The sequence below is a fragment of the Salmo salar genome, chromosome ssa11, assembly GCF_905237065.1.
Source record: "Salmo salar chromosome ssa11, Ssal_v3.1, whole genome shotgun sequence".
Taxonomy (NCBI): domain Eukaryota; kingdom Metazoa; phylum Chordata; class Actinopteri; order Salmoniformes; family Salmonidae; genus Salmo; species Salmo salar.
Window position 1 is genome coordinate 111,492,510 of NC_059452.1, and position 23,890 is coordinate 111,516,399.

Here is a 23,890-nt window from a genome sequence, read left to right on the forward strand (position 1 = left end):
GACTGGCTGGCTGGCTGGCTGGCTGACAGTAATAGTTATTTAGGGACTGGCTGGCTGACTGGCTGGCTGGCTGACAGTAATAGTTATTTAGGAGCTGGCTGGCTGGCTGGCTGACTGGCTGACAGTAATAGTTATTTAGGGACTGGCTGGTGCTGACTGACTGACTGACTGACTGACTGACTGGCTGACAGTAATAGTTATTTAGGAGCTGACTGGCTGACTGGCTGGCTGGCTGGCTGACTGACTGGCTGACAGTAATAGTTATTTAGGAGCTGACTGGCTGGCTGGCTGGCTGACTGACTGGCTGACAGTAATAGTTATTTAGGAGCTGGCTGACTGACTGGCTGACTGACTGACTGACTGGCTGACAGTAATAGTTATTTAGGAGCTGGCTGGCTGGCTGGCTGGCTGGCTGACTGACTGGCTGACTGACTGGCTGACTGGCTGGCTGACTGACAGTAATAGTTATTTAGGAGCTGACTGGCTGGCTGGCTAGCTGACTGACTGACAGTAATAGTTATTTAGGAGCTGACTGGCTGACTGACTGACTGGCTGACAGTAATAGTTATTTAGGAACTGACTGGCTGACTGGCTGGCTGGCTGGCTGACTGACTGACAGTAATAGTTATTTAGGAGCTGACTGGCTGTTCTATCTAGAAGGTGATTTGAAGGTCAGTCAGTCTCTGACTGTAATGTAATCCATCTCAAACACCAGGTATGTCTCCTGGTGCTATGGGTTATTGGCTGTGGCGTGTGTGGTGTGTGTGTGTAACTGTGTGTGTGTGTGTGTGTGTTTAACAGTGTGTGTGTGTGTGTCTCCAGGTGCCATGTCGTCTGGGCTGCGTCTGGAAGATTCTCCCTTCGGTCCGTACGACTTCCTGTCTGCTGGCTCCGCCCCCCTCAACTCTCCCGGCCAATCAATGGGCTCGGTGGGCGACAGCTGGCCCCCTCGTGCCAAATCCCCCCATGGAAACACAAACGTTACCTGGCCCCCAGGTACGCACTTTAAATAGGAACAGGTGAAACAGAGCAGTAACATCTCAATACAGCTCTACTTGTTTTAAATTTAACCTTTTATTTAACCAGGGCAAGTCGGTTAAGAACAAATTCTTATTTACAATGACGGGCCAAACCCAGGACGACGCTTTGGCCAATTATGCGCCTCCCTATGGGACTCCCAATCACGGCCCGGATGTGATACAGCCTGGATTCGAACCAGATACTGCAGTGACGCCTCAATCACTGAGACGCAGTGTCTTTAAAAAAATATATATAAATACAATTTTTTTTTAAATGGGCAATATACACACACTTTTCCATAATGACAAAGCGAAAACGGGGTTTGAGAAGTGACCTCTGTACTTTGACTTGGATGAGTCCAAATGCGTTTGTTCGTGTTTTGAAGCGTCGACGCCAGCTTCAACGAAAAGTGTGCAAAGAAATATGATGCAACAACGTACAAATAAAAAATGACATGTTTTCTTAAATTATTTGAGCTGAAATGAGAGAAAATACAGTCAGACTTCAGAATGAAATGTTGCCTGACTACAATATTTTATCTTGATATGTTAATAAATACATGCTGTGTTTAATTTTGGCATGTTTACCACCTGCCTACAATACCATAGATCACAAGCCCATAATAAGTTAATAGGGCTAACTGGCTAGCTACTAGTGCTGTTAGGGCTAGCTACTAGTACTGTTAGGGCTAGCTGGCTAGCTACTAGTACTGTTAGTGCTAACTGGCTAGCTACTGGTACTGTTAGGGCTAACTGGCTAGCTACTGGTACTGTTAGGGCTAACTGGCTAGCTACTAGTACTGTTCGGGCTAACTGGCTAGCTACTAGTACTGTTAGGGCTAACTGGCTAGCTACTAGTACTGTTAGTGCTAACTGGCTAGCTACTAGTACTGTTAGTGCTAACTGGCTAGCTACTAGTACTGATAGGGCTAGCTACTAGTACTGTTAGGGCTAACTGGCTAGCTACTAGAACTGTTAGGGCTAACTGGCTAGCTACTAGTACTGATAGGGCTAACTGGCTAGCTACTGGTACTGATAGGGCTAGCTACTGGTACTGTTAGGGCTAACTGGCTAGCTACTAGTACTGTTAGGGCTAGCTGGCTAGCTACTGGTACTGTTAGGGCTAGCTGGCTAGCTACTGGTACTGTTAGGGCTAGCTGGCTAGCTACTAGTACTGTTAGGGCTAACTGGCTAGTACTGTTAGGGCTAACTGGCTAGTACTGTTAGGGCTAACTGGCTAGTACTGTTAGGGCTAACTGGCTAGTACTGTTAGGGCTAGCTACTAGTACTGTTAGGGCTAGCTACTAGTACTGTTAGGCTAGCTACTAGTACTGTAGGCTAGCTGGCTAGTACTGTTAGGGCTAGCTGGCTAGTACTGTTAGGGCTAGCTGGCTAGTACTGTTAGGGCGAACTGGCTAGTACTGTTAGGGCGAACTGGCTAGCTACTAGTACTGTTAGGGCTAGCTGGCTAGCTACTAGTACTGTTAGGGCTAGCTGGCTAGTACTGTTAGGGCTAACTGGCTAGCTACTAGTACTGTTAGCTATCCAGACAGCCACAACAAATTGTTAGCTAGCTACTGTTAGGGCTAACTGGCTAGCTACTAGTACTGTTAGGGCTAGCTGGCTAGCTACTAGTACTGTTAGGGCTAGCTGGCTAGCTACTAGTACTGTTAGGGCTAGCTGGCTAGCTACTAGTACTGTTAGGGCTAGCTGGCTAGCTACTAGTACTGTTAGGGCTAGCTGGCTAGCTACTAGTACTGTTAGGGCTAGCTGGCTAGCTACTAGTACTGTTAGCTATCCAGACAACCACAACAAATTGTTAGCTAGCTACCCACAAAGAATTGACATAAAATCTTGCATAATATTAGTTTTAGGTCATTTTTTTTTGTTGCCTGACATAAACTAGCTGGTTAGCTACATTATTACGATTCACATATAGCTAGCTGAGAAGTTATGAAGTAAAACAATTCCTTTGTGTATATCTAGTTAAGAGTCTCCTATTGTCCTTGCTGTAAGAAGGCTCCGTGAATGGGGAAGCTGCAGCGTGAGGTTAATACAGTAGTTGGAGAGATTCTCAAACGTTCTGTTTTTACGGGTTCCTCTAAACACTCGGTCCTCCACAAGAACGTCCTGAAGACAACGTGGTTGAATAATGAATTTGGAGCGTGATGAGAGCGCGGTAGTATGCATATTGTGGAAACACCCCTAGGTTTCAGGAAATGATAATTACAGTTTAAAAAAAATAATAAAAATGTTAAATGCACAATTCTTCAACTTCAACTTCCTGTATGTCTCTCCCCAGAGTTCCGGCCCGGGGAGCCATGGAAAGGTTACCCCAACATCGACCCTGAGACTGACCCTTTCGTGACCCCTGGTAGTGTCATCAACAACCTCTCCATCAATACCGTCCGCCACGCAGACCCCCTCAGAGACCTGCCAGGTAACACACCGTCCTCTATGTAGACCCCCTCAGAGACCTGCCAGGTAACACACCGTCCTCTATGTAGACCCCCTCAGAGACCTGCCAGGTAACACACACCGTCCTCTATGTAGACCCCCCTCAGAGACCTGCCAGGTAACACACCGTCCTCTCTATAGACCCCCCTCAGAGACCTGCCAGGTAACACACCGTCCTCTATGTAGACCCCCTCAGAGACCTGCCAGGTAACACACACACCGTCTCTGTAGACCCCTCAAACCACACACCGTCCTCTATGTAGACCCCCTCAGAGACCTGCCAGGTAAACACCGTCCTCTATGTAGACCCCCTCAGAGACCTGCCAGGTAACACACCGTCCTCTATGTAGACCCCCTCAGAGACCTGCCAGGTAACACACACCGTCCTCTATGTAGACCCCCCTCAGAGACCTGCCAGGTAACACACCGTCCTCTATGTAGACCCCCCTCAGAGACCTGCCAGGTAACACACCGTCCTCTATGTAGACCCCCTCAGAGACCTGCCAGGTAACACACACCGTCCTCTATATAGACCCCCTCAGAGACCTGCCAGGTAACACACACCGTCCTCTATATAGACCCCTCAGAGACCTGCCAGGTAACACACCGTCCTCTATGTAGACCCCCTCAGAGACCTGCCAGGTAACACACCGTCCTCTATGTAGACCCCCTCAGAGACCTGCCAGGTAACACACCGTCCTCTATGTAGACCCCCTCAGAGACCTGCCAGGTAACACACCGTCCTCTATGTAGACCCCCTCAGAGACCTGCCAGGTAACACACCGTCCTCTATATAGACCCCCTCAGAGACCTGCCAGGTAACACACCGTCCTCTATGTAGACCCCCCTCAGAGACCTGCCAGGTATAACAGTGGCTGTTTGAGCAGGTTTCTGTATGTGTGTTAAATGATGTCCGTGGTGGAAGTGGGATAGTCGACTCTGGACTCTGTATTCTATGGAAGATGATACAAGATGGCGTCGCCCACCTTCCACATCGTCCGTTATTTTACATAGAACGCAGAGCCCCTCGTTGATTTTTAATTTTTGAGGTCGTTTTTCGTTCGATTCTTAAAAACATAGTCATAGTTTTCCGGTTTAGATGTATTAATTTTAACATTAAATGCACGATGCGTTATGTGGGTGGGATGCTGGAACAACTCAGAATAAAGGAATCAATACATCAGTTTTATTTATATATTATATCAGTTTTATTTATATATTATATCAGTTTTATTTATATATTATATCAGTTTTATTTATATATTATATCAGTTTTATTTATATATTATATCAGTTTTATTTATATATTATATCAGTTTCATTTATATATTATATCAGTTTCATTTATATATTATATCAGTTTTATTTATATATTATATCAGTTTTATTTATATATTATATCAGTTTTATTTATATATTATTTTGGATTCATTTATATATTATATCAGTTTTATTTATATATTATTTTGGATTCATTTATATATTACATTAGTTTTATTTATATATTATATCAGTTTTATTTATATATTATATCAGTTTTATTTATATATTATATCAGTTTTATTTATATATTATTTTGGATTCATTTATATATTACATTAGTTTTTTTTATATATTATTTTGGATTCATTTATATATTACATTAGTTTTATTTATATATTATATCAGTTTTATTTCTATATTATATCAGTTTTATTTATATATTATATCAGTTTTATTTATATATTATTTTGGATTCATTTATATATTACATCAGTTTTATTTATATATTATATCAGTTTTATTTATATATTATATCAGTTTTATTTATATATTATTTCGGTTTTATTTATATATTATATCAGTTTTATTTATATATTATTTTGGATTCATTTATATATTACATTAGTTTTATTTATATATTATATCAGTTTTATTTATATATTATATCAGTTTTATTTATATATTATATCAGTTTTATTTATATATTATATCGGTTTTATTTATATATTATATTAGATTTATTTATATATTATATCAGTTTTATTTATATATTATATCGAGTTTTATTTATATATTATATCAGTTTTATTTATATATTATATCAGTTTTATTTATATATTACATTAGTTTTATATATATTACATTCGTTTTTAAATATATATTACATTAGTTTTATTTCTATATATATATTACATTAGTTTTTAAATATATATTACATTAGTTTTATTTATATATATATATTACATTAGTTTAAAATATATATATTACATTAGTTTTATTTATATATATATTACATTAGTTTTATTTATATATATATATTACATTAGTGTCTCTCTCCATCCAGCTGTCTCTTCTGACCCTCACAGACCGGACAAGCAGGCATACAAGGGATTATCTCTAGAGAAACTACAACTCCCTACTACATCACACAGTTCAGGCTGGATCTGATTTATCTCTAGAGAAACTACAACTCTCTACTACATCACACAGTTCAGTCTGGATCTGATTTATCTCTAGAGAAACTACAACTCCCTACTACATCAAAAAGCAGAAATAACTGAGATGTTGTTTAATCTCTCAGCGCTATTGATTATCCCTGACTTGATGATTTGTACAGCTGAAGCTTGTTGTCAGGTCAACTAACCCAGTCTGAAACGGACTGTCCTCAGGCTGGTGGACGAGCTTCGTTTCATCCCTGCTTTTGTAGTCTATTGTTCTGTCCTGTGTTAACTGTGTTTCACTGAACCCTGTGTCTCTTCCTCTCTCTCTCTCTTCCTCTCTCTCTCTCTTCCTCTCTTCCTCTCTCTCTCTCTTCCTCTCTCTCTCTCTTCCTCTCTCTCTCTCTTCCTCTCTCTCTTCCTCTCTCTCTCCCTCTCTCTCTCTCTCCTTTCTCATTCTTTCTCTCTCCTTTCTATCTCTCTCTGTCTCTCTCTCTCTCTCTCTTTCTTTCTATCTCTCCTTTCTCTCTTTCTCGTTGTTGTTCCTTCTCTCCTCTCTCTCTCTCCAGGACCATCCTCATCTCTGAACACCACGATGCCTTCTAACAGTGCCTGGTCATCTAGTCGTGCCTCCAGCCACAGTGGTTCACTCACCAGTACGACCCAAAGCATTACAGGTAGGTCTAACCCCCCCCCCCCAAAGCATTACAGGTAGGTCTAACACCCCCCCCAAAAAAAGCATTACAGGTAGGTCTACCCCCCCCCCAAAAGCATTACAGGTAGGTCCCCCCCCCAAAGCATTACAGGTAGGTCTAAACCCCCCCCCCACAAAGCATTACAGGTAGGTCCCCCCCAAAGCATTACAGGTAGGTCCCCCCCCCCCAAAGCAGTACAGGTAGGGTCTCCCCCCCAAAGCATTACAGGTAGGTCCCCCCCCAAAGCATTACAGGTAGGTCCCCCCCCAAAGCATTACAGGTAGGTCCCCCCCCAAAGCATTACAGGTAGGTCCCCCCCCAAAGCATTACAGGTAGGTCCCCCCCAAAGCATTACAGGTAGGGCTAAACCCCCAACCCTCAGCTGGGACGATACATAGAACATGATTATTCATTGTGATCAGTATTCTGTACTAGAGAAATGAAAAGCTTTTTGTTAATATGGGTGATTGGTGATGGTTACAACCATCACACTGGAGGAAGGGGTTTAAAGCACCATGTGGTAAACTCCTTCTGTCATTATCACCTTATGGATCGGTGTCTCTATCTCTCTCTTTCCCCTCCCGCCCCCTCTTTCCCCTCCCGCCCCCTCTTTCCTCTCCCTCTCCCCTCCCTCCCATCTCTATCTCTCTCCCTCCCTCCAGCCAGGTCCGGTGAGTCTAAATGGTCCCCAGGAGGGTGTAACTCGTCTCTGGCCCATGAGTTGTGGAAGGTCCCTCTGCCTCCTAAAGGTCTTTCAGCTCCTTCCCGCCCTCCTCCCGGTCTCACCAGCCACCCACAGAAACCCCTTCCATCCTGGGGGGAAGCTCCTCTACGCTTGGGGGGCTGGGGGTCCTCTGACTCCAGATACACACCTGGTGAGACTGCCTTTTAACAAGGGAAGGGGTGGGTGTGTTTAACTGTACTGGAAGACCAGAAGTCCACAACGACAACAGTAAACAAACAAACATTTGACCGACTGGGGACATTTTTTTGATGTTGTTCGTCCTTAACAAGGTAATATGCTGTTTTCAAGGGGGTTTAGGGTTAAGTTTAGGGTTAAGGTTAGGGTTTAGGGTTAAGGTTAGGTTTAGGGTTAAGGTTAGGTTTAGGGTTAAGGTTAGGTTAGGTTTAGGGTTAAGGTTAGGTTTAGGGTTAAGGTTAGGTTAAGGGTTAAGGTTAGGTTTAGGGTTAAGGTTAGGTTTAGGGTTAAGGTTAGGTTTAGGGTTAAGGTTAGGTTTAGGGTTAAGGTTAGGTTTAGGGTTAGGGTTTGGGTTAAGTTTAGGGTTTAGGTTAAGGTTAGGGTTTCTGAGGGTTAAGTTTAGGGTTAAGGTTAGGGTTTAGGGGTTAGGTTTAGGGTTTAAGGTTGTGGGTTTCGGGTTTAGGTTTGGAAGTTAGGGTTAAGGTTAGTTTAGGGTTGGGGTTTGGGTTAAGGTTGGGTTTAGGGTTAAGGTTGGGTTTGGGGTTAAGGTTAGGTTTGGGGTTGGGTTGGAGGTTGGGTTGCAAGGGTTAAGTTGGGTTTGGGGTTAAGGTTGAGGGTTGGGTTGAGGGTTGAGTTTGGTTGGGGTTGGAGGTTGGGTTGGGGTTAAGGTTGGGTTGGGTTGAGGTTGGGTTTAGGGGGTTAAGTTTGGGGTTTGGGGTTTAGGTTTGGGGTTTAGGGTTAAGTTTAGGGTTTTAGGGTTCAAGTTTTGGGTTTTGGGGTTAAGTTTGGGGTTTGGGGTTAAGTTTGGGGGTTTGGGAGTTAGGTTTGGGGTTTGGGGTTTAGGTTTAGGGTTTAGGGTTGAGTTTGGGGTTTGGGGTTATGGGTTTAGGTTTAGGGTTAAGGGGTTTGTAGGGTTTAGGTTAGGTTTGGTTTGGGTTTAGGGTTAAGTTAGGTTTAGGGTTAAGGTTAGGTTTAGGGTTAAGGTTAGGTTTAGGGTTAAGGTTAGGTTTAGGGTTAAGGTTAGGTTTAGGGTTAAGGTTAGGTTTAGGGTTAAGGTTAGGTTTAGGGTTAAGGTTAGGTTTAGGGTTAAGGTTAGGGTTAAGGGTTAAGGTTAGGTTTAGGGTTAAGGTTAGGTTTAGGGTTAAGGTTAGGTTTAGGGTTAAGGTTTAGGTTAAGGTTTAGGGTTAAGGTTTAGGGTTAGGTTTGGGTTAAGGTTTAGGTTTAGGTTTAGGTTAAGGTTTAGGTTAAGGTTGGGTTAAGGGTTAAGGTTAGGGTTAGGGTTAAGGTTAGGTTAGGTTAAGGGTTAAGGTTAGGTTTAGGGTTAAGGTTAGGGTTAAAGTTAGGTTTAGGGTTAAGGTTAGGTACAATAGGATTTTGAATGGGACTGAATTGTGTGTCCCCATAAGGTACAAGACTGTGTCAAATCAAATGTTATTGTGGGTTTGGGGAAATGTGTGTGTGTGTGTGTGTGGCCTAATTCACACTAGGGCCAAACTGAGCTGTTCTGGCCTAGTTTCACATCACTATACAGTACCTTAAAGTATTCAGACCCCTTGTCTTTTCCCACGTTTTGCTACGTTACAGCCTTATTCTAAAATGGATTAAATAATATTTTTCCCTCATCCAATCTACACACAATACCCCATAATGACATCACAATACCCCATAATGACAAAGCGAAAACAGGTTTTTATACATTTTATTACAAGTAAAAAAACTGAAATACTTTTATTTACATAATTATTCTGACCCTTTGCTATGAGACTTGAAATTGAGCTCAGGTGCTTCCTGTTTCCATTGATCATCCTTGAGATGTTTCAACTACTTGTTTGGAGTCCACCTGTGGTAAATTCAATTGATTGGACATGATTTGGAAAAGGCATACACCTGTCTATATAAGGTCCCACAGTTGACAGTGCATGTCAGAGCAAAAACCAAGCCCTGAGGTCAAAGGAATTGTCTGTAGATCTCCGAGACAGGATTATGTCGAGGCACAGATCTGGGGAAGGGAACCAAAACATTTATACAGTATTGAAGGTCCCCAAGAACACAGTGGCCTCCATCATTCTGAAATGGAAGAAGTTTGGAACCACCAAGACTCTTCCTAGAGCTGGCCGCTCGGCCAAACTGAGCAATCGGCGGAGAAGGGCCTTGGTCAAGGAGGTGAACAAGAACCCGATGGTCACTCTGACAGAGCTCCAGAGTTCCTCTGTGGAGATGGGAGAACCTTCCAGAAGGACAACCATCTCTGCAGCACTCCACCAATCAGGCCTTTTTATTTATTTATTTATTCACCTTTATTTAACCAGTTCTCATTTACAACTGGCCAAGATGAAGCAAAGCAGTCCGACACATACAACAACACAGAGTTACACACGGAATAAAACAAACATACAGTCAATAACACAGTAGAAAAAGTCTATATACAATGTGAGCAAATGAGGTAAGATTAGGGAGGTAAGGCAATAAATAGGCCAAAGTGGTGAAATAATTACAATATAGCAATTAAACACTGGAGTGATAGGATGTACAGAAGATGAATGTGCAAGTAGAGATACTGGGGTGCAAAGGAGCAAGATAAATACAGTATGGGGATGAGTTAGTTGGATGGGCTATTTACAGATGGGCTATGAACAGGTGCAGTGAACTGTGAGCTGCTCTGATAGCTGGTGCTTAAAGTTAGCAAGGACTTATAGATGACCTGGAACCAGTGGGTTTGGCAATGAGTATGAAGCGAGGGCCAGCCAATGAGAGCATACAGGTCGCAGTGGTGGGTTGTGTATGGGGCTTTGGTGACAAAACGGATGGCACTGTGATAGACTACATCCAGCTTGTTGAGTAGGGTATTGGAAGCTATTTTGTAAATGACATCGCCGAAGTCGAGGATCGGTAGGATAGTCAGTTTTACGAGGATATGTTTGGCAGCATGAGTGAAGGATGCTTTGTTGCGAAATAGGAAGCAGATTCTAGATTTAATTTTGGATTGGAGATGATTGATGCGAGTCTGGAAGGAGAGTTTACAGTCTAACCAGACACCTAGGTATTTGTAGTTGTCCACATATTCTAAGTCAGAACCGTCCAGAGTAGTGATGCTGGACGGGCGGGCAGGTGCGGGCAGCGATCGGTTGAAGAGCATTTAGTTTTACTTGTATTTAAGAGCAGTTGGAGTCCACGGAAGGAGAGTTGTATGGCATTGAAGCTCGTCTGGAGGGTAGTTAACAGTGTCCAAAGAAGGGCCAGAAGTATACAGAATGGTGTCGTCTGCGTAGAGGTGGATCAGAGAATCACCAGCAGCAAGAGCAACATCATTGATGTATACAGAGAAAAGAGTCGGCCCGAGAATTGAACTCTGTGGCACCCCCATAGAGACTGCCAGAGGTCCGGACAACAGGCCCTCCGATTTTGACACACTGAACTCTGTCTGAGAAGTAGTTGGTGAACCAGGCGAGGCAGTCATTTGAGAAACCAAGGCTGTTGAGTCTGCCGATAAGAATACGGTTATTGACAGAGTCGAAAGCCTTGGCCAGGTCGACGAATATGGCTGCACAGTAATGTCTCTTATCGATGGCGGTTATGATATCGTTTAGGACCTTGAGCGTGGCTGAGGTGCACCCATGACCAGCTCTGAAACATAGTAGAGAAGGTACGGTGGGATTCGAAATGGTCGGTGATCTGTTTGTTAACTTGGCTTTCGAAGACCTTAGAAATGCAGGGTAGGATAGATATAGGTCTGTAGCAGTTTGGGTCCAGAGTGTCACACCTTTGAAGAGGGGGATGACACAGCTGCTTTCCAATCTATAAGGATCTCAGACGATACGAAAGAGAGGTTGAACAGGCTAGTAATAGGGGTTGCAACAATTTCGGCAGATAATTGTAGGATGAGGGTCCAGATTGTCTAGCCCAGCTGATTTGTAGGGGTCCAGATTTTGCAGCTCTTTCAGAACATCAGCTATCTGGATTTGGGTGAAGGAGAAATGGGGGGAGGCTTGGACGAGTTGCTGTGGGGGGTGCTGTTGACCGGGGTAGGGGTAGCCAGGTGGAAAGCATGGCCAGCCTTAGAAAAAATTATTATTGAAATTATGGTAGAGTGACCAGTGGGAAGCCACTCCTCAGTAAAAGGCACATGACAGCCCGCTGTGAGTTTGCCAAAATGCACCTGAGGACTCTAAGACCATGAGAAACAAGATTCTCTGGTCTGATGAAACCAAGATTGAACTCTTTGGCCTGAATGCCATGCATCACATCTGGAGGAAACCTGGCACCATCCCTATGGTGAAGCATGGTGGTGGCAGCATCATGCTTTGGGGATGTTTTTCATCGGCAGGGACTGGGAGACTAGTCAGGATCGAGGGAAAGATGAACGGAGTAAAATACAGAAAGATCCTTGATGAAAACCTGCTTCAGAGCGCTCCGCATCTCAGACTGGGGTGACGCTTTACCTTCCAACAGGACACCGACCCTAAGCACACAGCCAAGACAACGCAGGAGTGGCTTCAGGACACGTCTCTGAATGTTCTTGAGTGGCCCAGCCAGAGCCCGGACTTGAACCCGATCAAACATCTCTCGAGAGACCTGAAAATAGCTGTGCAGCGACGCTCCCCATCCAACCTGACAGAGCTTGAGAGGATCTACAGAGAAGAATGGGAGAAACTCCCCAAATACAGTTGTGCCAAGCTTGTAGCGTCATACCAAAGAAGACTCAAGGCTGTAATCACTGCCAAAGGTGTTTCAACAAAGTACTGAGTAAAGGGTCTGAATACTTATGTAAATGTGATATTTCAGTTTTTATTTTTAATACATTTGCTATATTGTGTGTAGATTGAGGAGGGGGGGGGTGACAATTTAATCAATTTTAGAGTAAGGCTGTAACGTAACAAAATGTGGAAAAAAGTCAAGGGGTCTGAATACTTTTCGAAGGCACCTGTAGTTGCTGGAACCATGTTATAAAGGAACATGGGAGAACAAACACCAGAGCCAGTAGGGTACGGATTGGCCCCAGAGCCAGTGGGGTACGGATTGGCCCCAGAGCCAGTAGGGTACGGATTGGCCCCAGAGCCAGTGGGGTACGGATTGGCCCCAGAGCCAGTGGGGTACGGATTGGCCCCAGAGCCGGTAGCTACCGACTGGCCCTGTCGTGGAAATGAAGTGTGTCTGGGTAATAATCGTCTGTTCTCTCAGGTTGTAGTTGGAGTGACGGTAGCAGCAGCTCAGGGAGAACCAACTGGCTCGTTCTCAAGAATCTCACAACTCAGGTATAAAAACACACACTCACACACTCCGGTCTACTGTCTACCAGTGTTGTAGGACTTGACTTGACCAGTGGGGACTTTGTCAGAAAATCTCTCTCTTGCATAATTCAACACACTAGCTACAACAGTGTCATGAAACTGGAAAAAAATGGTTGGATACTTTCAGGAGGACTACCAAGGGGCTAGTGACTGGCTGGCTACTTTTAGGAGGACTAGTGACTGGTTGGCCACTTTTAGGTGGACTAGTGACTGGTTGGCCACTTTTAGGTGGCCTAGTGACTGGTTGGCCACTTTTAGGTGGCCTAGTGACTGGTTGGCCACTTAGGTGGACTAGTACTGGTTGGCTACTTTTGGAGGACTACCAAGGGGCTAGTGACTGGTTGGCTACTTTTAGGTGGACTAGTGACTGGTTGGCTACTTTTAGGTGGACTAGTGACTGGTTGGCTGCTTTTAGGTGGAAAGGGACTAGTGACTGGTTGGCTACTTTTAGGAGGACTAGTGACTGGTTGGGTACTTTTAGGTGGACTACCAAGGGACTAGTGACTGGTTGGCTACTTTTAGGTGGACTACCAAGGGGCTAGTGACTGGTTGGATACTTTTAGGTGGACTAGTGACTGGTTGGCTACTTTTAGGAGGACTAGTGACTGGTTGGCTACTTTTAGGGGGACTAGTGACTGGTTGGCTACTTTTAGGAGGACTAGTGACTGGTTGGCTACTTTTAGGAGGACTAGTGACTGGTTGGCTACTTTTAGGGGGACTAGTGACTGGTTGGCTACTTTTAGGGGGACTAGTGACTGGTTGGCTACTTTTAGGAGGACTAGTGACGGTTGGCTACTTTTAGGAGGACTAGTGACTGGTTGGCTACTTTTAGGAGGACTAGTGACTGGTTGGCTACTTTTAGGAGGACTAGTGACTGGTTGGCTACTTTTAGGAGGACTAGTGACTGGTTGGCTACTTTTAGGAGGACTAGTGACTGGTTGGCTACTTTTAGGAGGACTAGTGGGCAAGGAGGGCTAGTGACTGGTTGGCTACTTTTAGGTGGACTACCAAGGGGCTAGTGACTGGTTGGCTACTTTTAGGTGGACTACCAAGGGGCTAGAGACTGGTTGGATACTTTTAGGTGGACTACCAAGGGGCTAGTGACTGGTTGGCTACTTTAGGTGGACTAGTGACTGGTTGGCTACTTTTAGGTGGACTAGTGACTGGTTGGCTACTTTTAGGAGGACTAGTGACTGGTTGGCTACTTTTAGGGGGGCTAGTGACTGGTTGGCTACTTTTGGGGGACTAGTGACTGGTTGGCTACTTTTAGGTGGGCTAGTGACTGGTTGGCTACTTTTAGGTGGACTAGTGACTGGTTGGCTACTTTTAGGAGGACTAGTGACTGGTTGGCTACTTTTAGGTGGACTAGTGACTGGTTGGCTACTTTTAGGTGGACTAGTGACTGGTTGGATACTTTTAGGAGGACTAGTGACTGGTTGGCTACTTTTAGGTGGAACTAGTGACTGGTTGGCTACTTTTAGGAGGACTAGTGACTGGTTGGCTTCTTTTAGGTGGACTAGTGACTGGTTGGATACTTTTAGGAGGACTAGTGACTGGTTGGCTACTTTTAGGTGGACTACCAAGGGGACTAGTGACTGGCTTCTTCAAGGCTGTTACTTCCATGTCTTAACTCCTACTATTCTGTAGATTGACTGCTCTTCTCTGAGGACAATGTATGTTACTAACTGCTCTCCTCCTTCCCTCTCCTCCTTCCCTCTCCTCCTTCCCTCTCCTCCTTCCCTCTCCTCCTTCCCTCTCCTCCTTCCCTCTCCTCCTTCCCTCTCCTCCCTTCCCTCTCCTCCCTTTCCTCTCCTCCCTCCTCCCTTCCTCTCCTCCTCCTCTCCTCCCTTCCCTCTCCTCCCCTCCTCCCTTCCTCTCCTCCTCCTTCCTCCCTCCTTCCGTCCTCTCCTCCCTTCCCTCCTCTCCTCCCTTCCCGTCCTCTCCTCCCTCCCTCCCTCTCCTCCCCTCCCGTCCTCTCCTCCCTCCTCTCCTCCCTCCTCTCCAGATGGATGGTTCTACTCTGAGGACTCTCTGTATGCAGCACGGTCCTCTGATTACATTCCCACCTCAACCTGCCGCACGGCAATGCTGTGGTATGTTACAGCTCCAAGGACGAGGCAGCCAAGGCACAGAAGAGTCTGCACATGTAAGACAATTATACACGCACACACACGCAACTCCCTCCTCCTCTTCATCCCTCCCTCTCTCTCCTCTTCATCCCTCTCTCTCCTCTCTCTCTCCTCTTCGTCCCCCTCTCCCTCCCTCTCTCTCCTCTTCATCCCTCTCGCTCCTCTCTCTCTCCTCTTCGTCCCCCTCTCTCTCTCTCTCTCTCTTCGTCCCCCTCTCTCCTCTTCGTACCCCTCTCTCTCTCTCTCTCCTTCGTCCCCCTCTCTCCTCTTCGTCCCCCTCTCTCCTCTTCGTCCCTCTCTCTCTCGCTCTCTCCTCGTCGTCCCCCTCTCGCTCTCCTCGTCGTCCCCCTCTCTCCTCTTCGTCCCTCTCTTCTCGCTCTCCTCTTCGTCCCTCTCTTCTCGCTCTCCTCTTCGTCCCTCTCTCTCTCTCTCTCCTCTTCGTCCCTCTCTCTCTCCTCTTCTCTCTTCTCTCTCTCCTCTTCGTCTCTCTCCTCTTCGTCTCTTCTCTCTCTCTCTCTTCCTCTCTCTCTCTCCTCTTCGTCTCTCTCTCTCTCCTCTTCGTCCCCCTCTCTCCTCTTCGTCCCCCCTCTCTCTCTCCTCTTCGTCCCCTCTCTCTCCTCTTCGTCCCTCTCTCTCGCTCTCCTCGTCGTCCCCCTCTCTCTCTCCTCGTCGTCCCCCTCTCTCCTCTTCGTCCCTCTCTTCTCGCTCTCCTCTTCGTCCCTCTCTCTCTCTCTCTCCTCTTCGTCCCTCTCTCTCTCTCCTCTTCTCTCTCCCTCTCTCTCTCCTCTTCGTCTCTCTCCTCTTCTCTCTTCTCTCTCTCCTCTTCGTCTCTCTCTCTCTCCTCTTCGTCCCTCTCTCTCTCTCCTCTTCTCTCTTCTCTCTCTCCTCTTCGTCCCTCTCTCTCTCTCTCTCTCTCTCTCTCTCCTCTTCGTCCCCCTCTCTCTCTCTCCTCTTCGTCCCCCTCTCTCTCTCTCCTCTCCTCTTCATACCCCTCTCTCTCTCTCTCTCTCCTCTTCGTCCCCCCCTCTCTCTCTCTCTCTCTCTCTCTCTTCTTCCTCCCCCTCTCTTCTCTCTCTCTCTTCCCTCTCTCTCTCTTCATCCCCCTCTCTCTTCTCTCTCTCCTCAGGTGCGTACTAGGGAACACTACCATCCTGGCTGAGTTTGCCAGTGAGGAGGAAATCAACCGTTTCTTTGCACAAGGTCAGTCATTGGCCGCTGCCTCCCCGGGCTGGCAGGCCATTGGCTCCTCTCAGAGCCGAATGGGCGGAGCCTTGGAGGGTTCCCACCCCTTCCCCAGCCGCGCCCCGGAGCCCAGTCAGTGGAACGTCAGCGACCTCCACAGCTCCTCCCTTTGGGGCGGGTTGAACTATTCCACTAGCCTTGGGCGCCAGCGAGGGCGGGAGGATCAACAGCCCTTCTCCAATCAGCTCCTTCCTCCCCGTGGATCACCTGACAGGGGCGGGGACTCCATGTAAAAGCCCGCCTCAGTCGAGCGTCAGTCAAACGCTGGACAGCGTGACGACAGACGGAATAGTCTAGAATCGTTACCGCCACAGTCTCAAACACAAAGACAAAAAAAGACTCGGTAAATAATACAATGTAACTAGTTGGTCTCCTTCTCACTTACAAATATACAGGAGGGGGGGGTCACCCTGTGGAAAATACTACAGGAGGGGGGGTCACCCTGTGGAAAATACTACAGGGGGGGTCACCCTGTGGAAAATACTACAGGAAGTGGGGGGTCACCCAGTGGAAAATACGTACAGGAAGTGGGGGGGGTCACCCTGTGGAAAATACGTACAGGAAGTGGGGGGGGGTCGCCCTGTGGAAAATACGTACAGGAAGTGAGTGGGGGGGGTCGCCCTGTGGAAAATACGTACAGGAAGTGGGGGGGGGTCGCCCTGTGGAAAATGCATTGCAGGAAGTGGGGGGGGGTCGCCCTGTGGAAAATACGTACAGGAAGTGAGGGGGGGTCGCCCTGTGGAAAATACGTACAGGAAGTGGGGGGGGTCGCCCTGTGGAAAATACGTACAGGAAGTGGGGGGGGGGGGTCGCCCTGTGGAAAATACGTACAGGAAGTGGGGGGGGGTCGCCCTGTGGAAAATACGTACAGGAAGTGAGTGGGGGGGGTCGCCCTGTGGAAAATACGTACAGGAAGTGAGTGGTGGGGGGGTCGCCCTGTGGAAAATACGTTACGTTTTTTTCCCTGCACATATATCCACGTTTTTTTCGCCCCCGAAAAAAACCCCCCACATATCAGTCGGTATACTTGAATCATGCAGCCAATTCTATAATGTGAAGGACAGTAAATGCCTTATGCTTTTTCCCAGGTAGTGCTTCTTCTGACGACAAACTGAAACCTAAAAGAAAAACTAATGAAAGCTTTGTCTATTTTGTCATGTTCCTGTCTGTTGGAATTCCAATCATTGGGTTGTTTTTGTCGTTGTGTTTTGCTGACCATGTTGGAGTTATGAGCTTTGTGTTTCTCTCTCTCTCTCTCCACTTTGCACTGAAATGGGTTTTTTCTCAGTGTTTAATCTGCAATACAGAGGGAGCTGCCAGTTCCAGTGTAGCTGTTTACTCAAGGACGTTCTTACGTGTGTGTGTGTGTGTGTGTGTGTGTGTGTGTGTGTGTGTGTGTGTGTGTGTGTGTGCGCTCTCCTCTCTGCCTTGGCACAAATACCTTCCGGTGGTATTGTGGAGAACCAGTTTAACATATAGAAATGCTGATTTAGGATTATTTGATGATGGTAAAGACAGAAGTATTGCACCAATGTTGTGTTTTAAAAAGTAAAAAAAAACGTGTGAGGCTCTGCAGTGTAAAGGCCTGTATCCACTCACAGCTGTGACTAGAGTCCCACCCTGCCAGACGGGGGACGGATGGGGGACGGGATGGGGGACGGACGGGGGACGGACGGCACTTTGACAACAGAGGCAGAACATGTTGTTAGAGACCAGCCTATTGTTGTTATGGGGACGGCCTCCGGTTGTTATGGGGACGGCCTCCGGTTGTTATGGCGACGGCCTCCGGGTTGTTATGGCGACGACGTCCGGTTGTTATGGCGACAACGTCGTTATGGAGACGGCCTCTGGTTGTTATGGAGACGGCCTCTTGTTTACAGGCCTTAGGAGGGCGACAGGTGGGTGGTCATCTTCCTTCATTTTAAAAATAAAATAAACTCAAAAAAAATATATATTAAAATGAAATTAAAAAATCGCTCGAAAAAAATATAAAAATAAAAAAAAAATGAAAAAAATCTATACCGTAACTCTATAGAGGACGATGCTGAAACTCTGGGAACTGGGGATCCATGTTCTGACCCGTAGATCTGGTGTTGGGGGGTCGCTCAGTGTTCTGACCCGTAGATCTGGTGTTGGTGGGTCGCTCAGTGTTCTGACCCGTAGATCTGGTGTTGGGGGGGTCGCTCAGTGTTCTGACCCGTAGATCTGGTGTTGGGGGGGTCGCTCAGTGTTCTGACCCGTAGATCTGGTGTTGGGGGGGTCGCTCAGTGTTCTGACCCGTAGATCTGGTGTTGGGGGGTCGCTCAGTGTTCTGACCCGTAGATCTGGTGTTGGGGGGGTCGCTCAGTGTTCTGACCCGTAGATCTGGTGTTGGGGGGTCGCTCAGTGTTCTGACCCGTAGATCTGGTGTTGGGGGGGTCGCTCAGTGTTCTGACCCGTAGATCTGGTGTTGGGGGGTCGCTCAGTGTTCTGACCCGTAGATCTGGTGTCGGTGGGTCGCTCAGTGTTCTGACCCGTAGATCTGGTGTTGGGGGGTCGCTCAGTGTTCTGACCCGTAGATCTGGTGTTGGGGGCGTCGCTCAGTGTTCTGACCCGTAGATCTGGTGTTGGGGGCGTCGCTCAGTGTTCTGACCCGTGGTGTTGGGGGGTCGCTCAGTGTTCTGACCCGTGGTGTTGGGGGGTCGCTCAGTGTTCTGACCCGTAGATCTGGTGTTGGGGGGTCGCTCAGTGTTCTGACCCGTAGATCTGGTGTTGGGGGCGTCGCTCAGTGTTCTGACCCGTAGATCTGGTGTTGGGGGGTCGCTCAGTGTTCTGACCCGTAGATCTGGTGTTGGGGGGGTCGCTCAGTGTTCTGACCCGTAGATCTGGTGTTGGGGGGTCGCTCAGTGTTCTGACCCGTAGATCTGGTGTTGGTGGGTTGCTCAGTGTTCTGACCCGTTGAGTTCTGGTTAGACCTATTTCTCTCGCCTGCTTAATGAACAGCAGTGGTTCTCAGGAAATGGAGGCAGTTCCCCCCCCCACACAGATCCTCTCCTTTGTAGGAAGCGTCCATCTTTCCAGCACTGAAATGGCTTCTAGCAGTGTGAGTTAGTTTGTTCTCTGCCAAAATACCTGCTTTAATGGTGGAACAGCTCTGCAGGTTCACTGCACACTGCTTGTCCAAATAAAATGCTGTCTTTTTTAAGGAAAGGTAGAATGATCAACGTGCTTCCTCCTCCTCCTCGCCACTGTCCTCCCCTGTGTGTGTGTGTGTGTGTGTGTGTGTGTGTGTGTGTGTGTGTGTGTGTGTGTGTGTGTGTGTGTGTGTGTGTGTGTGTGTGTGTGTGTGTGACTGAACCATAAAGCTGATTTTTGTATCTATGCATAATGTAGCCAGTCACAAGGACTACAGAAATGGGGGGAGGCTTGTTCTGTCCAGCGTCACAGCGTCAAAATGTTTTAAAATATTTCCAGAAATGAATGTGACGATGATCAATATATATATATATGACCTTGTTTCAATCTCTCTCATTGCCACAGATGGTGGTCAAAGAAAAAAAAACTCTGTCAACAACAAACTATAATAATAATCGTGTTTTTTATTATTTTGGGTTGATTTAATATTTTGAACAGTGTAAAAGTCGTCCACATTTCATTGCCTTGTTACTTGTGTCCTGAAGAGAAGATGCAGCAAGTCCAGTGTTTTGTTTTTTTAAACCTGTCTGTTTACAACAGAGCATGATTGTAATGTCTTGACAGGTAAGACTGGTAGTCTTGACAGGAAAGACTGGTAGTCTTGACAGGAAAGACTGGTAGTCTTGACAGGTAAGACTGGTAGTCTTGACAGGTAAGACTGGTAGTCTTGACAGGTAAGACTGGTAGTCTTGACAGGTAAGACTGGTAGTCTTGACAGGTAAGACTGGTAGTCTTGACAGGTAAGACTGGTAGTCTTGACAGGTAAGACTGGTAGTCTTGACAGGTAAGACTGGTAGTCTTGACAGGTAAGACTGGTAGTCTTGACAGGTAAGACTGGTAGTCTTGACAGGTAAGACTGGTAGTCTTGACAGGTAAGACTGGTAGTCTTGACAGGTAAGACTGGTAGTCTCATCTGTGTGGCTCTAAAGACTCCCGTTGTTATTCCCTTTAGTGCACTACTGCTGGTGTGGGGAGCAGGCAGCCATTTTAGAATCGGTCCTGTTGAATCGGGGAAGGGGGTGTTTTGGCTTCTTCATACCTCCCTAGATGGCTCTCTGTCTGTCATCGCTGGGGGGGGGTGAATGTAACCTATCGTTGGTCGTAAACACAATGCCTTTAAATAATAAACATAGATTTAGCCACTATTTACAATGTTGATTGTTGAGTTATGATGATGCACAATGTGTGAAAGCTTCAAAACAGCATTAGGCAAAGCCATGGACCTTCATTTATTTACTTCGATTTTTATTTAGTGTCTTTAAAAAAAAAAACGAACAAAATAATAATAAAAACTGTTGTTTCTCTCCCAGTAGTTTTATTTGACTGGTAGAAGTTGCTAGTTGTGTTTTTTTGACGTCGCGTTCCTTGACTGTACTGAATAACTTAAAAGCATTAGCGTACAATACAAACCCCCTTGAGTATTATTCTGCCAGTGCTGTGCCAGTATTCAACCGTGTTAAACAACCGCTCTACCAAATATCATTCAATCAACAACAACAATAATAATATTTGTTTACTTAATTCCAGATATATATATATTTTTTTGGCTTATCTCACTTTTTTGTTTTAACAAACTGTTGCATGAAACATTGGAAACCAGGTTTATTTTTGTGTGTGTGAATAATAACTTTATTGAGACACTGAACTGTGGTGTTAATAATAACTTTATTGAGACGCTGAACTGAGGTGTTAATAATAACTTTATTGAGACGCTGAACTGAGGAGCTTTTTGGATTTGCACTTGGATTATTTAAAGATGGAAGGAGAGGAGAGAAGACAGCCTCCTAGTCTGCGTCCTGTCTGTCTCTCTGCAGACTAGGAGGCCTGTCTGTCTCTCTCTGCAGACTAGGAGGCCTGTCTGTCTGTCTCTCTGCAGACTAGGAGGCCTGTCTGTCTCTCTCTGCAGACTAGGAGGCCTGTCTGTCTCTCTGCAGACTAGGAGGCCTGTCTGTCTCTCTCTCTGCAGACTAGGAGGCCTGTCTGTCTCTCTGCAGACTAGGAGGCCTGTCTGTCTCTCTCTCTCTGCAGACTAGGAGGCCTGTCTGTCTCTCTCTCTGCAGACTAGGAGGCCTGTCTGTCTCTCTCTGCAGACTAGGAGGCCTGTCTGTCTCTCTCTCTGCAGACTAGGAGGCCTGTCTGTCTCTCTCTCTGCAGACTAGGAGGCCTGTCTGTCTGTCTCTCTGCAGACTAGGAGGCCTGTCTGTTCTCTCTCTGCAGACTAGGAGGCCTGTCTGTCTGTCTCTCTCTGCAGACTAGGAGGCCTGTCTGTCTCTCTCTGCAGACTAGGAGGCCTGTCTGTCTCTCTCTGCAGACTAGGAGGCCTGTCTGTCTCTCTCTGCAGACTAGGAGGCCTGTCTGTCTCTCTCTCTGCAGACTAGGAGGCCTGTCTGTCTCTCTCTCTGCAGACTAGGAGGCCTGTCTGTTCTCTCTCTGCAGACTAGGAGGCCTGTCTGTCTCTCTCTGCAGACTAGGAGGCTGCTGTCTGTCTCTCTCTGCAGACTAGGAGGCCTGTCTGTCTGTCTCTCTCTGCAGACTAGGAGGCCTGTCTGTCTGTCTCTCTCTGCAGACTAGGAGGCCTGTCTGTCTCTCTCTGCAGACTAGGAGGCCTGGATGGTGTGTGTATGTTAGTGTGTGTTGTTGTGCTCTGACAGGGTAGACAGGCTGGTAGTGTGGTGGTATGAGGGGTGTCTCTGTGCTGATCTAACCCAGCAGAGGGTACTGTCACGTGGGATGAGTTAACTACATTTCAGGGTAGCATGGTGCTGCTAGCATGGTGCTGCTAGCATGGTGCTGCTAGCATGGCGCTGTTAGCATGGTGCTAGTTGCTATTGTTTCAGAGGACCGCCACTTAGCCTGACTGGAAAAGGGGTTCTGATTTGGCTCTTAGCCTGACTCAGGAGGGGTAGGAAAAGGGGTTCTGATTTGGCTCTTAGCCTGACTCAGGAAAAGGGGTTCTGATTGGCTCTTAGCCTGACTCAGGAAAAGGGGTTCTGATTTGGCTCTTAGCCTGACTCAGGAAAAGGGGTTCTATTGCTTTAGCTGACTCAGGAAAAGGGGTTCTGTTGGGCTGACTCAAGGGGTTCTGATTGGCTCTTAGCCTGACTCAGGAAAGGGGTTCTAAATCTGATTTTGGTTCTTCAAGGCTGTTCAGGGAATACCATGCTTTTGGGCACAAGTCCTCCCCTTTAACACAGATGTAGGATCATCTCTCCTCCTTACATCCTAACCTTAAACCATCAGGGAGAAGGGACCAGGTCACTAAAGCCCTCTGATCCGTTATCACTGGGTGTTATTGTGTGTCTGTGGAGATGACGGTTAGACGAGGGACAAGACTTCTGTCTGTTGAGACGTGACGCTGCACCCAAGTCTCTCTCTGTCTCTCTCTTCGTCTCTGTCTCTCTCTTCGTCTCTCTCTCTCTCTTTTCCTCTCTCTTTTCCTCTCTCTCTCTCTCTCTCTTTGTCTCTCTCTCTCTTCGTCTCTCTCTCTTCGTCTCTCTCTTCGTCTCTCTCTCTCTCTTCGTCTCTCTCTCTCTCTTCGTCTCTCTCTCTCTCTCTTCGTCTCTCGCGCTCTCTTCGTCTCTCTGTCTCTCTCTCTGTTTCTCTCTCTCTCTCTAACTCAACCCAGTGTAGTAGTATGTAATGTTCCTAGTCATTACTACGACCGTCATGCCAAACCGAGGAAGAAGAGAGGAAGGAAAGGGACGATGTTGTCCGTGGAAAAGCTGGACAACGTTTATGCTTGAAATCAACAAAAGGAAGTTGAGGAATTTTTATAGAAAGAAAGTTTAAACTATGAGCAATGTACAATCCCCCTATAGCTGCCTAGTCGCCACGGAGCCCCGGGCTCCTAGCTTCTCTCGTGTTTCAGACGATATTATCCTGTGATCCATTAGTCTTCTATTGAAGAGACACGACGACGCTGCGTGTTAACAGGTTTCCTTTCTGCCGCTGGTTTACAATGAGGCTCTATGGCTTTTTAGTAGACTTGACTGATGAACTGGGAGGAATCACGTGTCTCATTGTCATTTACATTGATGATGACCCTGAAAAGCTTTAGTCTATATATATATATATCAGCACAGCACAAAGACCTGGGAGTTAGAGGGGTTACGGGGGAGGATTAGGGAGGGTAACGAGGGAGGTTAACGGGGGAGGATGAGGGAGGGTAATGGGGGAGGATTAGGGAGGGTAATGGGGGAGGGTAACGGGGGAGGATTAGGGAGGGTAACGAGGGGAGTGGGGTGCACAAAGAGACTATGCAATGGTGTTATCCAGCCTTCCATGTCCATTTGGGGTTTCTATCTAAAGCCCAGTCCACAGTGGAGACCTGAGCAGTGTTCCAGACAAGACACTGGTCTCCTATGTCAGTGCACTACTTATAACCAGGGACTCATAGACAGGGATTGCCCTACGTAGGGACTACGGTGCAGCCAGGGCTCACAGTATTCCTAAAAACATGTGTGCCATCACCTTTTCTACCTACTAGCCAACCAACCAGCCACACGCAGAAGGTTAGATTTACAAAGTCCCCCCCCCCCCGCTGGTTT

General features: G+C 46.7%; 1 protein-coding gene across 1 annotated transcript in view; it reads left to right on the forward strand.

The window, feature by feature from the left end:
- The window catches only part of LOC106592806 (trinucleotide repeat-containing gene 6A protein-like), a 46,784-nt gene extending 30,203 nt beyond the window's left edge, over positions 1 to 16,581 (forward strand). Inside the window, 9 exon segments of the mRNA XM_045688928.1 lie at positions 823 to 996; positions 3,322 to 3,459; positions 6,466 to 6,573; positions 7,254 to 7,466; positions 12,689 to 12,762; positions 14,804 to 14,860; positions 14,862 to 14,944; positions 16,054 to 16,308; positions 16,310 to 16,581. Of these exon segments, the coding sequence (XP_045544884.1) occupies positions 823 to 996; positions 3,322 to 3,459; positions 6,466 to 6,573; positions 7,254 to 7,466; positions 12,689 to 12,762; positions 14,804 to 14,860; positions 14,862 to 14,944; positions 16,054 to 16,308; positions 16,310 to 16,466 (1,259 nt within the window). The 3' untranslated portion in view covers positions 16,467 to 16,581.
- The last annotated feature ends 7,309 nt before the right edge of the window (positions 16,582 to 23,890 follow it).